General features: G+C 40.2%; 1 protein-coding gene across 5 annotated transcripts in view; it reads right to left on the bottom strand.

The window, feature by feature from the left end:
* VPS53 (VPS53 subunit of GARP complex) overlaps positions 1 to 16796 on the bottom strand; it is a 190585-nt gene that overhangs the window by 170867 nt on the left and 2922 nt on the right. For all 5 annotated transcript variants that reach the window (XM_060204109.1, XM_060204108.1, XM_060204106.1 and 2 more), the window contains exons 2-3: positions 8334 to 8414; positions 369 to 418 (exon numbers count right to left, since the gene is read on the bottom strand). In XM_060204109.1, the coding sequence (XP_060060092.1) occupies positions 369 to 418; positions 8334 to 8414 (131 nt within the window). The remainder of the gene's footprint in view (positions 1 to 368; positions 419 to 8333; positions 8415 to 16796) is intronic.

Genomic DNA, 16796 nt, shown 5'->3' with positions numbered 1-16796 from the left:
TACCAGAGTAAGGTCTGGTTCTTTCCCTCTCTCCTCCTTTCTCATTAATAAATAAATAAATAAATATATATATATATATATATATATATATATATATATATATGTGTGTGTGTGTATATATACTCCTCCTCTCTCATTAATAAATAAATATATATATGTGTGTGTGTGTATATATATATTTATTTATGAGAAAAATATGTATATGTATATGTATATAAAAATATGTATATATATATGTATATATGTACATAAAATATGTATATGTATATGTATATAAAAATATGTATATATATATATATATACATACATATATATATACTGGCAACATACTTCTCACTCATCATTAATAATCATACTGTGTCACTTACCTTATTTTCAGTCTAATTTTGTTCACAACCTCATCTATGTTTGCCAAAGACTGCAATAAAGAAAGAAGAATGCCAGTTAATGTCGTTTCCTGGAACCCCTCTTATATAGGGAAATGATGAGCTATAATGGCTATTTAAGACATATCAAAAAACCTAATCATTCAGTATAATTCAATTTTTATTAAAAAAAAAAAAAACTAGCCTGGGAAGTGGCTCAGTGTGCTTATTCTGCATGCTTGAGGCCCAGCACCGAATATAAACAAGGAGAAGGAAAAAAAGAAGAAGAACATCAGAAATGGTAAGAGCTGTACTCTGGTCTCCCCTTCACTCTCTTTCAACAACAAAAACAAACTAACAGTAGTTAGTAATTACTACCAAATGCAGTTCAGAACCTAGTTTCTGTGAGAAAGGTTTTACTGGTGCAAAATCATGTCCATTCAATTCATATTGTCTGACTGCCTCTGTGCTCTACAATAGCAGAGCTGACTAGCTGCAACAGAAACTGTATGATTCACAAAGTTTAGGAAGTGTGCTGACCACTAATGAAACAGATCATGAAAATCTATAATAAAATACAGCAATAAAAATAAACGAACAGGGGGCCGGGTGGTAGCACAGCAAGTTAAGCGCACATGGTGCAAAGCACTGGTGTGAGGATCCCAGTTCAAGCCCCTGGGAGGGCAGGGGAGGTTGCTTCACGAGGGTGAAGCAGGTCTGCAGGTGTCTTCCTCTTCCCCTGTCTTCTCCTCCTCCTCTCAATTTCTTTCTGTCCTATCCAACAACAGCAGCAATAACAACAGTAATAACAACAAGGGCAACAAAAAATGGGGGCGGGGAATGGCCTCCAGGAGCAGTGGATACATACTGCAGGCACTGAGCCCCAGCGATAACCCTGGAGGCAAAATAAATAAATAAATAAATAAGCAAATAGTTACAATACACAAACACATGAACAAGTCTTATTAACAGAATATTGCACTGAAAAAAAGAAAAAAAACATAAGAGTATATGTTATATGATTCCATTTGTATAGTTAAAAAAAAGATAAAACAGCATTTCTTTTATCAGAAGTGAACATAATGGTTATCTTTGGGGGAGGTAGGAACTGTGAAGGGGCAAGAAGAGGCCATCAGTTTACTGTGTGAGGACTGACGTTCAAGCCCCCAACGTCACAGGGAGCACCATGAAAAAGGGAAGCTTCAAGAGCAGTTTGTAGCAACTTTCCTCCTCTGTCATTCACCTTCTATTTGAAAAAAATACTCCACTACTGGAGTATTGGAGCAGATGTGAAACCCCTGGTAGCAAGTAAAAAAAAAAAAAAAAAAAAGGAGAAAGAAGAAGGAGGAGGAGGAGAAAAATGAGGAGGAGAAGAATGAGAGAGGGCCATCGGGTATTTTATTTCTAGGCTTCAGTGGGGATTACATTCATTTTGTGAAATGTTATACACATAAGATTTGTACATACTCTATGCTATACTTCATTTTTTTATTTTTAAGTGATTTAATAACGATTAACAAGAAAGTAAGATAACAGGGGTACAATTCCATACAGTTCCCACCACCAGAGTTCCATGTCCTATCCCCTACATTGAAAGAATCCCTTTTTTTTTTTAAAAGATTTTATTTATTAATGAGAAACATAGGAGGAGAAAGAGCCAGGCATCAACCTGGTACATGTGCTGCCGGGGATTGAACTCAGGACCTCATGCTTGAGAATCTGATGCTTTATCCACTGCGCCATCTCCTGGACCACGAAGGATTCCCTATCCTTTATCCTTCTGGGAGTATGGAACGAATTTCTTGTTTATTTTTATTTATTATTATTTTTTTTTTGCCTCCAGAGTTATTGCTGGGGCTTGGTGCCTACACTACAAATCCACTGCTCCAGGTAGACTTTTTCCCCCCATTTTATTAGATAAGAGAGAAATTGAGAGGGGAGTGAAAGATAAGAGGGAGAAAGACAAACACCTGCAGACCTGCTTCACCACTTGTGAAGCGACCTCCCTTCTCCCCTCCCAAGGTGGGGAGCCGGGCACTCAAACCGGGATCCTTGTGCAGGTCCTTGCACTTCATACTATGTGCACTTAACCCAAGGAGCCATCACCCGAACCCCCACCTCCAAATTCTTTATGGAGTGGAAGGCTTTCTGTAATTGCTTCTCCACTGGACATGGATGTTGGCAGGTCAATCTACACCCCCAGCCTGTTTCTATCTTTCCCTAGTGGGATAGGGCTCTGGAGAGGGGAGGTTCTGGTATATATGGGTGATATACTTCAATTTTTAAAAATCTGTATTTTTATAGGCCTATTGGGAAAAAAAAAAAAAAAAGTCTAAAAGAGTAAGCTCAAGGGACCAGGCAGTGGCACACCTGGTTGAGCGTGCACATTATAGTATGCAAGGATTCAGGTTCAAGCCCCTGGTCCCCACCTGTAGGGAGGAAGCTTCATTAATGGTTAAACAGAGCTACAGGCGTCTCTCTTTTTTTTTTTTAATTTTTTATTTAAGAAAGGATTAGTGAACAAGAGCATAAGGTAGGAGGGGTACAACTCCACACAATTCCCAACACCCAATCCCCATAACCCACCCCCTCCCATGGTAGCTTTCCCATTCTCTATCCCTCTGGGAGCATGGACCCAGGGTCGTTGAGGGTTGCAGAAGGTAGAAGGTCTGGCTTCTGTAATTGCTTCCCTGCTGAACATGGGCGTTGACTGGTCGGTCCATACCCCCAGTCTGCCTCTCTCTTTCCCTAGTAGGGTGGGTCTCTGGGGAAGCTGAGCTCCAGGACACATTGGTGGGGTCTTCAATCCAGGGAAGCCTAGCCAGCATCCTGGTGGCATCTGGAACAGGTGTCTCTCTTTCGCTCAAACTCATTCTCATTCTCTCTCTCTCTCTCTCTCTCTCCCCCCTTCCCTCTCAACTTCTCTGTCTCTATCAAAAATAAATAAAACTATGTTTTTAAAAAGGGTTAAGCTCTAGTAGCATTAATCTATGACTTTTCTAGACTATGAAAGGGAATTTTAGTGTTTCTTCTTTGTATCTCTGAGCATTTTCTAATTTCTCTAACTGAACAGCATTACTACTATAATAAAGTTAATTCTTTTTTTCAAGACCTTGACAATAAAACAAATGAACTATTTCCAACCTTAGCTAAGACAAATCATGAGGAAATGGTGCCCTCTAATGGAACAGAAAAGATAATTTTATAGCACCATTTAAGAGCTCAAGTTCTTAAATTACAATCTTTTAAATTTTGTTTCACTCCCCCATCCCAAGACGGGCTGTACCAGAGGGAGTCTGTGGTGATGGAGGAATTATGCTTCTAAACTGTTGCCAGCAACATGCGATGGCAAAAGGAGCCAGGAGCCTGGTAGGAACAGGCCTGGTGAAAGAACCAGGCCACAGAGCTGGAACCATCAAGCAAGGTCCTATTTATTCTCCTTTTCAGATAACGCCAACAGTTCCTGAGAACTCTCAGAAATCCAAAAACAAACAGGATGAATCTCAGAAAAGTAAAGTTAATTTAATTGAGGAACCCAGGTCAAGCCCTTCAGTTGCAAACTAGACCCAGCAGAAGTACTGGAAGTTACAGCATACTGTAACAAGAGTTGAGATGTCAGAGGACCTGGCTCTGGCTCAATCCTGTCATTAAATTGTGATATATCTAGATAGCAATCTGTGAACCTCTCTGAGTTTCTATTTCCTAATAGGCAAGTGGGCATATGAACACATAGTATTTCCAACAGTGCCAGCCTTGTTTCTCTCTATTTCCTTTTTTTTTTTAAAGAACTTATTTATTAATGAGAAAGATAGGAGGAGAGAAAGAACCAGACATAACTCTGGTACATGTGCTGTGGGGACTGAACTCGGGACGTCATGCTTGAGAATCCAATACTTTATCCACTGTGCCACCTCCCAGGCCACTCTGCTATTTCTTTAAACAAAAAATAAATTATTTTCTGAGGGGGGGGGGAGGAAAAGCAGCTCACCTGATAAGGTGCATTCTTAACCATGTATATATACCTGGATTTAAGCCTTTCCATCACTTGGGAACACCAAGGCATTAGGGGAAGTCTCACTGTTGGCAAAGCAGTGCTATGGTACCACTCTCTCTCTGTGTGTGTCTCCTACTCTATCTAAAATATAATAAAATTTGGTCGGTGGAGGCCAGATGGTGGTGTACCAACTTAAGCTGCACATACTACCATGCACAAAGACCCAGGTTTAAGCCCTCATTCCCCACCTATAGGGGGAACTTCATGAGTGGTGAAGCAGGTCTGCAGGTGTCTTTCTCCCTTTTTTCCTCTTCCCTCTCAATTTCTCTCTGCCCTGTCTAATAAAACAGGAAAGAGAAAGAAAGAAAGAAAGAAAGAAAGAAAGAAAGAAAGAGAAAAAGAAAGAAAGAAAAAAAAAAGAAGAAAGGAGAAAGAAAGGGAAGAAGGAAGGGGGAAAAAGTTTTTTTTGGCCAAGTAAAAGTCACTGTAAAATCACTGAAATGTGAGGCCTCAGAGCTGGAAATAAGTGTGCTTGTGCTACACTAAAAACTAGTTTAAAAGGCCAGCATTTTCATAAAGGGTAGGTCGTTTCTCTATACTAGTCTTGTACCTTTTCTGAAAATGTGAAATTATATCAAAATTTTTTAAACTTCAATCTATTCAAAACTGGTAAACTATGTATTTACAAGACCAAAAATTCACGATAGAAAGGAGGACTCCGCCTTCCCCTGCCTTGCTCTTCCCCTCACCCACCTGTACTCCTCTCCAAAGGCAACGAGAAGAAACCCCTGCTCTTGCTGGGTCTCAAAGATAGCCTAAGTACATATTATTTATTACTACTTACTTATTTTATTTTACCAGAGCACTGATCAGCTTTGGTTTGTAGTGGTACAAAGATTGAACCTGGAACCCTGGAACTACAGACATGAGTCTTTTGCATAACTAGTATGCTATTCCCCTGGTCCTAGGCCATCAAAAAAAAAAAAAGAAGAAGAAGAAAGAAAACACATCTGAGCTGAGGAAGTAGCTCAAGGAGTAATACACATGGTCTGCAGGTGAAAGGCTCTAGACTTAAGCTCTAGTACTAAATATGACCAAGCAGCTCTCTGTTGTCTCTCTTCTATCCTAACACACACACACACAAATCAAATAAATACTTTTTTTAAAAAATGACCCCTATACTTTCAGGAATCATTTTTTTTAATTATCTTTATTTATTTATTGGATAGAGACAGCCAGAAATTGAGAAGGAAGGGGGTGATAGAGAGGGAAATAGACAGAGAGAGAGAGAGAGAGGAGAGACATCTCCAGCCCTGCTTCACCATTTGTGAAGCTTCCCCCTGCAGGTGGGGAACAGGGGCTTGAACCCGGGTCCTTAGACACTGTAATGTGTGTGCTTAATCAGGTGCGCCGCCACCTGGCCACCTGAATCATTTCTATAGATTACTAAATATAAAGAAATGAAAGCATAACCATAACTTATATTCCTTCTTCAAATAATGAACCTTGCCCTGAACTCAGTTATTTCGGTCAACAACTTGAAGATCATTTCATATCAGCAAATACTGATTTTTAGTGGTACAAGAACAGCTCCTTAAATCTAATACTTACTAGATATGAAGTCTTAATTATGTTGTAACAATTTTTCTAAGAATAACTCCTGGTTCGAGCCCTTGGCTCCCCACCTGAAGGGGAGTCGCTTCACAAGTGGTGAAGCAGGTCTGCAGGTGTCTATCTTTCTCTCCCCCTCTCTGTCTTCCCCTCCTCTCTACATTTCTCTCTGTCCTGTACAATAACAACAACAATAATAACTAAAACAACAATGAAAAACAAGGGCAACAAAAGGGAAAATAAATAAATATTTAAAGGGAGTCGGGCGGTAACGCAGCGGGTTAAGCGCAGGTGGCGCTAAGCACAAGGACCAGCGGAAGGATCCGGTTTGAGCCCCCAGCTCCCCACCTACAGGGGAGTCACTTCACAGGCGGTGAAGCAGGTCTGCAGGTGTCTGTCTTTCTCTCCCCCTCTCTGTCTTCCCCTCCTCTCTCCATTTCTCTCTGTCCTATCCAACAACAATGACATCAATAATAACTACAACAATAAAAAAAAAACAAGGGCAACAAAAAGAATAAATAAATAAAAATAATTTAAAAAATTAAAATAAATAAATATTTTAAAAGAAAATATTATGTATCCATGAATACACCAGAGCTGAGTAGTGCTCTGTTAAAAAAAAAAAGGCCCCTAGAAGCAGTGAGACTGTTAGCGCTGGCACCAAACCCCAGCAATAACTCTGGAGGGGAAAAAAAAAAAATCATGCAGGGCTCTCTCTAGCTGACCTTTCAACTAAGCTGATTCTAATTCTTATCTGCTTCTATAAACAAATACTTTAATGTATTTTCTGGTTAATGAGAGAGAGAAGCAAAGTACCTCCCTTGCACTTGTGGTGCCAGAGATCAAACTCTGGAGCAACATTCCTAAGTTCTGTGCACTAGTGATGCATGGCCTCCTGGAGAACACCCAATACCAATCTTGTAAGAAAAACCCATTCTCAACAAAAATAAAATCTGGAAATGTACAATTTGGCTTTTCCTTATTTATCTTATTGACACCAATCTTATGGTTGGAGCTCAGTGCCAAATATACCTCTCCAGGTGGCCTTTTTTTTTTTATTAGATAGAACAAAGAGAAATTGAGGTGGGGGAGACAGGGAGAAAGACTGACCTGCAGACCTGCAGACCTGCAGTACTGCTTCACTGCTCATGAAGCTTTGGTCCTGCAGGTGGGGAGCAGGGGCTCAAACTTGGGTCTTTGCACATTGTATTATGTGTGCTTAACAAGGTGCACCACTTCCTGACCCCAGCTTTTTTTTTTTTTCTTAGAGTTATGCATTTACTTATGAGGAAGAAAGGAAGAGAGAGAACGAGAGAATCATTCTTACATATACAATTCCAGGAATTGAACTTAGGTCCTCATGCCTGAGAATCCAGTGCTTTATCTACTGGACCACTCCCCCAGATTGCAAATATTCAATTTGAAAAAGGGGAGAAAATGGCTTTATGACTCCAGATTTATCTGGTCCACCTTACTCCCCCTTTTTCCTTTTTTTCAAATTTTAATTATTTGTTTATCTATTATTAGAGACAGAGATAAAGTGAGAGGGGAGGGAGAGGTAGAGAGAGAGACAGAGAGATACCTGCAGCAGTGCTTCACTACTAGTAAAGCTTCCTCCCTGCAAGTGGGGACCAGGGGCTTAAACCTGGGTCCTTGTGCACCATACTGTGTGTGCTTCAACAGGTTTGCCACTGCCTACCCCCTTCCCCCCTTTTTTTTCCTTTTACATTTTTTAAATATCCTTTCTAGAACCAGGAATATCGTTCAGTGGTAGAGTTGTAGTTAGGGCTATGGGTTTTGATATCTCAAAAAGAGACAAAAAATATTTCCAATTAACTAAAGATAATGGGGGTGAGGGGAAGAATCTGACAAGCCAACAGTACAATTTCTAATAATATGCCCACTACACAAAGAATCCCGCTAACACAACAGCCGTAATTTGATACCAGCTACCCCCCTACTCGGTTACAATGGAGTGTGACTTAAATTATTTTACAAGAATCTTTAGATTAAGAAAATGGGGAGTTGGGTGGTAGCGCAGCGGGTTAAGCGCACATAGGGGAAAGTGCAAGGACTGGCGTAAGGATTCCGGTTCAAGCCCCCGGCTCCCCACCTGCAGTGGAGTCACTTCACAGGCGGTGAAGCAGGTCTGCAGGTGTTTCTCTTTCTGTCCCCTCTCTGTCTTCCCCTCCTCTCTCCATTTCTCTCTGTCCTATCCAACAACAATGGCAACAATAATAACTACAACAATAAAACAAGGGCAACAAAAAAAGAAAAAGAAAAAGATGTACAGCAATCACTTGTAACTCTCAGTGTAAGCCAGAAGCAACTGAAATAAAGAAAACCTAAAACTTTGTACTTACTTGCTCTGTTGGAAACAGGGTGTTGATATACTCCACAGCATTGAAATCTGCTCGATCTAGGGGGTCCTGGCTTGGAAATACCTACACAAAAAAATAGGAAATTAAAAGTTTACTGTCATCTTTCTATTTTGTTTATATATTATTTTTTTATTCTACTCCCTGAAGGCAAAATTTCAACGTTTTTCTTTTTTTTCATATTACATCACTTTTTATTGTTATTAATTTATTTATAAAACAGAAAAAAATCTTGCTCTGCTTTCTGTATTAACTCTTTTAATATTCTTTTAAATTTTTATTGGGTAATTAATGTTTTACAGTGGACAGTAAATACAATAGCTTGTACATGCATAACATTTCTTAGTTTTCCATATAATAATATAAGCCCAACTAGGTCCTCTGTCATCCTCCTTGGACCTGTATTCTCCCCCAACCCACCACCGCAGAGTCTTTTACTTTGGTGCAACACCCCAATTCCAGTTAAGGTTCTACTTGTGTTTTTTCTTCTAATCTTGTTTTTCAACTTATACCTGAGAATGAGATCATCCCATATTCATCCTTCTGTTTCTTTTCTTTTTTTTTTTAACCAGAGTACTGCTCAACTCTGGCTTATGGTGGTGCGGGGGACTGAACCTGGAGCATTGGAGTCTCAAGCAAGAGAGGCTCTTTACATAACCATTATGCTATCTACCCTCCACCTTCTATCTACCCTCCACCCATCCTTCTGTTTCTGACTTATTTTACTTAACATGAATTTTTCAAAGTCTATCCAAGATTGACTGAAAATGGTGAAGTCACCATTTTTTATAGCTGAGTAGTATTCCATTGTGTATAAATGCTACAACTTGCTGAGCTACTCATCTGTTGTTGGACACCGAGGTTGCTTCCGGGTTTTGGCTATTACAAATTGTGCTGCCAAGAACATATGTGTACACAGATCTTTTTGGATGGGTGTGTTGGGTTCCTTAGGATCTATCCCCAGGAAAGGAATTACAGGGTCATAGGGCAGGTCCATTTCTAGCTTTCTGAGAGTTCTCCAGACTGTTCTCCACAGAGGTTGGACCAATTGACATTCCCACCAGCAGTGCAGGAGGGTTTCTTTGACCCCACAACCTCTCCAGCATTTGCTGCTGTTCCCTTTTCTGATGTATGACATTCTCACAGGAGTGAAGTGGTATCTCATTGTTGTCTTGATTTGCATTTCTCTGGCATGAAGCAGAGACTTGAAGCATTTTTTCATGTGTTTCTCGGCCTTTGGGATCTCTTCTATGGTGAATGTTTTGTCCATGTCCTCCCCCTCCCATATTTGGATGGGGTTGTTTGTTTTCTTGTTGTTGAGATTGGCAAGCTCTTTATATATTCTGCTTATTAGCCTCATGTCTGATGTATGGCATGTAAAGATCTCTTCCCATTCTGTGAGGGGTCTCTTGGTTTGGGTAGTGGTTTCTTTTGCTGTGCAGAAGCTTTCTAATTTGATGTAGTTCTCCAGACTGTTCTCCACAGAGGTTGAACCAATTTACATTCCCACCAGCAGTGCAGGAGGGTTTCTTTGACCCCACAACCTCTCCAGCATTTGCTGCTGTTCCCTTTTCTGATGTATGACATTCTCACAGGAGTGAAGTGGTATCTCATTGTCTTGATTTGCATTTCTCTGACAATCAGAGACTTCGAGCATTTTTTCATGTGTTTCTCGGCCTTTTGGATCTTTTCTGTGGTGAATATTCTGTCCATATCCGCCCCCCATTTTTGGATGGGATTCTTTGTTTTCTTGTTGTTGAGTTTGGAAAGCTCTTTATATATTTTGGTTATTAGTCTCTTGTGTGATGTATGGCATGTAAAGATCTCTTCCCATTCTGTGAGGGGTCTCTTGGTTTGGGTAGTGGTTTCTTTTGCTGTGCAGATGCTTTTTAATTGGATGTAGCCCATAGGTTTATACTTGCCTTAGTCTTCTTTGTAATTGTATTTATTTCGTTGAAGATGTCTTTAAAATTTATGCAGAAAAGAGTTCTGCCAATATTTTCCTCTAAGTAGCTGATAGTTTCTGGTCTTACATCCAAGTCCTTGATCTACTTGGAATTTACTTTTGTATTTGGTGAAATATAGTGGTTCAGTTTCATTCTTCTGCATGTTTCAACCCATTGTTTCCAACACCATTTGTTGAAGAGATTCTGCTTTCCCCATTTAATAGTCTGGGCACCTTTGTCAAAGATTAGATGTTCATGGGTGTGGGGGCTTACTTCTGGGCTCTCAGTTCTATTCCACTGGTCAGTGTGTCTATTCATGTTCCAGTACCAAGCAGTTTTCATGACAATGGCCTTATAATACAATTTGAGATCTGGGAGTGTGCTGCCTCCAGTTCTGTTCTTTCTTCTCAAGATTGTTTTGGCAATTCTAGGTCTTTTCTGGTTCCAGATATACATTTGTAGCATTTGTTCTATTCTCTAAGAAAATGTTGGGATCTTGAAGGGGATAGCATTAAATTTGTAGATGGATCTGGGCAGTATATTCATTTTGACTATGTTAATTCTTTCAACCTATGAACATGGAATATCTTTCCACTTCTTTGTGTCTTTTTCAATTTCCTTGAGGAGTGACTCATAATTTTCAGTATACAAGTCTTTCACTTCTTTGGTTAGGTTCATTCCAAGGTATTTTTGTTTGTTTGTTTGCTATAGTAAAAGGAATTGATTTCTGGATTTCAACATCTTCTAACTTAGTGTTTTCAAAGAGGAATGCCACTGACTTTTGAATGTTAAATTTTGTAGCCTGACACCTTACTGTATTGCCTGATGATTTCCAAAAGCTTCTTGCTGGAGTCCTTAGGTTTTTCTATGTATACTATCATGTCATCTGCAAATAGGGAGAGTTTGACTTCTTCTCTTCCATCTGTATCCCTTGAACTGCTTGCTCCTGCCTGATTGCTATGGCAAGGACTTCCAACACTATGTTGAATAGTAATGGTGATAGTGAGCAGCCCTGTCTAGTACCTGATCTGAGGGGAAATGCTTCCAGCTTTTCACCATTGAGTATGATGTTGGCTGTAGGTTTGGTACATATAGACTCCACTATCTTGAGGAGTTTTCCATCTATTCCCATTTTTTTGTAGTGTTTTGATCATAAAGGGATGTTGTATTTTATCAAAGGCTTTCTCTGCATCTATTGATATGACCATGTTGTTTTTGGTCTTGCTTTTGTTGATGTGGTGGTTCATGTTGATTGATTCACGTATATTAAACCAACCTGCATGTCTGGGATAAACCCCACCTGGTCATGATGAACAATCTTTTTAATATACTGCTGTATCCGGTTGGCTAGAATTTTGTTCAATATTTTAGCATCTATGTTCATCAAAGATATTGGTCTGTAGTTTTCTTTTTGGTTGCGTCCCTGTCTGCTTTTGGTATCAAAGTGATTTGGGCTTCATAGAAGCTGGAAGGGAGTATTCCAGTGTCTTCAAATTTCTGGATGACTTTTAGAAGTAGAGGTATTATTAGTTCTTCTTTGAAGGTTTGTAAAATTCATGTGTAAAACCTGATCCAGGACTTTTATTCTGGGAAGGTTTTTGATAACTGTTTCAACTTCATTAGCTGTGATGGGCCTGTTCCTGTTATCCACTTCCTCTTTACTTAAGTTTTGGAAGTTCGTAGGTTTCTGGGAAATCGTCCATTTCTTCCAGGTTCTCTAGCTTGGTGGCATAGAGTTGTTCATAGAGGTCTCGCATGATACGTTGAATTTCTGTGCTGTCTTTTGTGGTATCTCCTCTTTCATTTATGATCCAATTTATTTGGGTCTTCTCCCTTTTTTGTTTTGTGAGTCTGGCTAGAGGTTTGTCAATTTTGTTCACTCTTTCGAAGAACCAACATTTACTTTCATTGATCTTTTGTATGGTTTTCTTATTTTCAATGCTATTGATTTCTGCCCCTAACTTTGGTGATTTCTGTCCTTCTGGTTGCTTTAGGGTTCCTTTGTTCTTCTTCTTGTAGGTCTTTAAGATGTGCAATCAGGCTGTTTATTTGTGCTTTTTCTTGTTTCCTAATGTGCGCTTGTATGGCTATGAACTTCCCTCTCAGTACTGCCTTAGCAGTGTCCCAAATATTTTGATAGCTTGTGTCTTCATTTTCATTGAACTCTCAAAACATTTTGATTTCTTCCTTTATTTCCTCTTTGACCCAGTAGTTGTTAAGGAGTGTACTGTTGAGCTTCCACATTTTGGGACTCTTACTAATCTTTTGTTGATTGTTAAGTGTTGGTTTCATTCCACTGTGGTCTGAGAGGATGCTTGGGATAATTTCAATGCTCTTGAATTTGCTGGTGCTGTCTTTGTGGCTTAACATATGGTCTATCCTTGAGAATGACCCATGTGAACTTGAGTAGAATGTGTATTCCATTTTCTTGGGATGAATGATTGAAAATGTCCAATAGTTCTAGTTTATTTATCTGGCTCCTACGCTATTTAATATTTACATCAATGACCTCCCAGAAACTTCTTCAAGGAAGTTCATCTACGCCAATGACATCTGCTGTGCAACTCAGGCATCAAAGTTCAACATCCTCGAGGAAACACTCACGAAAGACATGTCTCTGATATCTGATTACTGTAAAAAATGGCGACTAATCCCTAGCACTGCAAAAACGGTATCATCTGTTTTCCATCTACACCATGCCTCGGCCTCGCGTGAGCTTAATGTGCAGCTTGGCGATATGAGAATCCGGCATGAAGCCCAGCCAGTCTATCTTGGCGTTACTCTCCATCGCACTCTGTCATTTCACAAACATCTCATAAAAACTGCAGCAAAGGTGGGCGCGAGGAATAACATCATTGCAAGACTGGCCAGCTCCTCATGGGGCGCGAGCGCTTCCACACTACGATCATCATCTCTGGCATTATGCTATTCCACTGCAGAATACTGTGCCCCAGTATGGTTCCGTAGCCCCCATGTCCACTTGGTCGATTCCAAATTATATTCCTCCATGAGGATAATTTCTGGAACCATCCATTCCACCCCGGTTCCATGGCTGCCAGTTCTTAGCAACATCGCCCCGCCAGATATTCGTCGGGATGTGGCATCATCTAAGTTCATTTCCCACGTCTACGCTCTACCGGACCTGCCAATATACACGGATATGTTCGCCCACCCTGTCCAACGCTTGACGTCTCATCACCCAATCTGGTCCCCTATGCCTACACTGAACTTCTCTGTTCCAGTCTCTTGGAAACAGAGTTGGCAGTCAGCTGAGGTAAAGAACAAACACCTCATCACAGACCCCTGCAAGCATCAACCTGGCTTTGACCTAGCACGTCATGACTGGGCCCTCCTCAATTGCTATCGAACAGGCCATGGCCAATGCGCCGCTATGTTCCACCGCTGGGGAGCCAGAGACGACCCGAACTGCCCCTGCGGCTACAGACAGACTATGACCCACATAGTCAATGACTGCCACCTCTCCAGATTCAAAGGAAGTCTCGAAACTTTACATCAGGCTCAACCTGACGCTGTTGACTGGCTACGGAAGAAGGGCAAACGCTAGAAGAAGTTTATCTATCTCCTCATTTAGCTCCCTCATATCTTTATTGATTTTCTGCCTGGATGATCTGTCATGTTGAGAGAGTGTAGTGTTGAAGTCCCCTACTATGACTGTGTTGCTGTTAATATATTGCTGTAGCTCTTTCAGCAGATGTTTGACGTATTTAGATAGCTTCTCATTGGGTGCAGAGATGTTAATAATTGTTAAGTCCTCTTGATTGACTAATCCACTAGCACTAAATAATGTTCATCCTTATCTTTTTTAATTTTATTGATTTTAAAGTCTATTGTGTCAGATATGAGAACAGCTGTTCCTGTCCTTTTTTTGTGGGCCATTGGCTTGTATGATAGTTTTCTATCCTTTCACTTTGAGTCTGTGTTTGTCTTGTTGATTTAGGTGGGTTTTCTATAGATAGCATATTGTTGGGTTGTGTTTTCTGCTCCATCTTCCTACTCTGTGCCTTTTAATAGGTGAATTCAGGCCATTGACATTTATTGGTATCAAAGATTGAGGAAATTTTAACACTATTCTTATAGATTTTTTAGAGTGTTCTAATATATGGCCTATTTATGGTGATCTGACTGTTTATAGGAGACCTTTCAGAACTTCTCTCAGGGCAGGCTTGGTGATAGTTGATTCTTTCAACTGTTGCTTGTCTGAGAAGGTTTTTATGCCTCCATCTAGTCTGAATGACAATCTAGCAGGATACAGTAGTCTTGGTTGAAAGCCTTTCTCATTAAGCACTCGATAGATATCTTGCCATTCTCTTCTGGCCTGTAGTGTTTGTGTGGAGAAGTCTGCTGCTAATCTTATGGGTTTTCCTCTGTAGGTGACTCTTTGTTTTTCTCTTGCAGCCATCAGGATCCTTTCTTTATCCTTATTCCTTTCCATTCTAAATATGATGTGTCTTTCCATTGGTGAAACAGACTAGAGGTGGCATCTCTGCTGGTAAACTGTCGAACTGTTACCAGCCACTTAATCTCACCCTAGGCTCCTCTCTGTCCATGCACCACATGTGTTTGCACTCTCCAGTGATTTGGTGGGTTCCTGAAGTCGTTCTATTCGTGTCTTGTTGTGGTCCCAAGTGGTCTCCTTTGGCTTTCCTAGTTGATTAGGGAGAGGAGAGGAGAGAAACACAGCTGCTGCTGCTCCATAGCCCCGCTTCCAGAAGTCTCATTATTTTATTTTATTAAGAATGTATTTATTCATGAGAAAGATAGGATGAGAGAGAGAAAGAATCAGACAGTACTCTGGTACATGTACTGCTGTGCATTGAACTCAGGACCTCATGGTTGAGAATCCAATGCTTTATCTGCTACACTACCTCCCAGACCACAACATTGTTCATTTTATAACGCTTAACAGATATTCAATAAAATCTCTGTTAACATACAACAGTACCTGCAACTCCAACACCTTGGAGAAACTAACAGAAAATGTAACAGTAAAAAGTCCCACATATAGGAAAGAGATCCCAAAGACAAGGAATAGAGAATGGGCATTGTGCACTGTCATATTAAATCAGCTAACAGTATGCTTGTATTACAGAAGTCATGAAACATGCAGACACCATGTCTTAATGTCTCTGTAGAATTCACCATGCATTGAAGTAATGTTTATATTTCAGGAGAAACACGGAGAGCAAACATTCACATTTCTCTCTGTCCTATACAACAACAGCTATGACAACAATAACAATAACTACAACAAGTGCAATAACAAGGGCATCAAAATGGGAGAAATGGCCTCCAGGAGCAGTGGATTCGTAGTGCAGGCACCAAGCCCCACCAAGATGAATTATAGAAGTGCACAAATGATCCACTGGGTACAGGATTTCACCAATACAAAATAATTATAATTTTGGCAAGCAACTTCCTTTCTGGCATCTGCTTACTAGATAAATCAATGTTAGAATTTAATCTTAGTAGGGAACCAAAGTAAAAACCCTAGGGTGAGGGTGGCTATATGGCTTCCAGGGGCGGGGGGTGGGTAGTAGGGGGTGGGGGTGGGAGGGTAGAATGGGACACAGTCTTTTGGTGGTGGGAATGGTGTTTATGTACACTCCTACCAATTTGTAGTCATATAAATCACTAATTAATAAGAGAGGGGAAAATTTGATTGTATGTCTCAAACTTTTTAAAGCACAGACTGAGTCTTTTTAATACATAGGCTGAGTCTTCGATATGTTGACTCTCGCAAAAGCCTAGACCAGGGAGAACAGAAGTAACTGGTGGCACAGCTATATACAAATAATGTCAAAGGAATAAATAAATTATGGTGATGTTGTGTATGATACCGCAAATCCTAACAAAGGGATTTTTCAAAGTTAACCCAATTACCAAACAATGTGATTATAACAGTAACTCTTGTCTTCTTGAACCCTAAGACAGCAGGAACCTTATATTTCTACTATAGAACCTATACTTCCCCCAGTCCTGGAACCTTAGGGTAGGGCTCACTTTCCTGCATGCCTCTCTCAATTCATACCAAATAATACTGCATCCGCTGATCCCAACCTAATCAACGCAAGAAGTACCACCTCAGCATGCTTCACTTCAGATTGTGTCCAGAGACTTCAGGCGTGAAATGTCAACCCTTCAGCTTCATTACTTGGGTAAGACCTTTTCTTTCATAGTATTCTCTAATTCTATTCCAGGTGGTTCACTTCCTAACAAAGTCCCAAAAACCTAGATATAGACTAGGTCCCATAAGATAGAGCATATGTTCACATGTATCCATAAACTAGGGCAAAATATATACCTGAAAGCAAAAGTACACAATAGTCTGCAGTGAGTACCCCCCAACACTTCATCTGCACTATTCCAACCTTTAGGTCCATGATTGGTCAACAATTTGTTTGGCTTTGTACATTAAGTCTCTTTTCAGCCACCAGGTTCCAGATGCCAGCATGATGCCAACCAGACTTCCCTGGACAGACAA

This window comes from Erinaceus europaeus, chromosome 12 (assembly GCF_950295315.1).
Source record: "Erinaceus europaeus chromosome 12, mEriEur2.1, whole genome shotgun sequence".
NCBI classification, from domain to species: domain Eukaryota; kingdom Metazoa; phylum Chordata; class Mammalia; order Eulipotyphla; family Erinaceidae; genus Erinaceus; species Erinaceus europaeus.
Note: the sequence above shows the minus strand (reverse complement) of the source record. Positions and strands in the feature narration are given on the sequence as shown.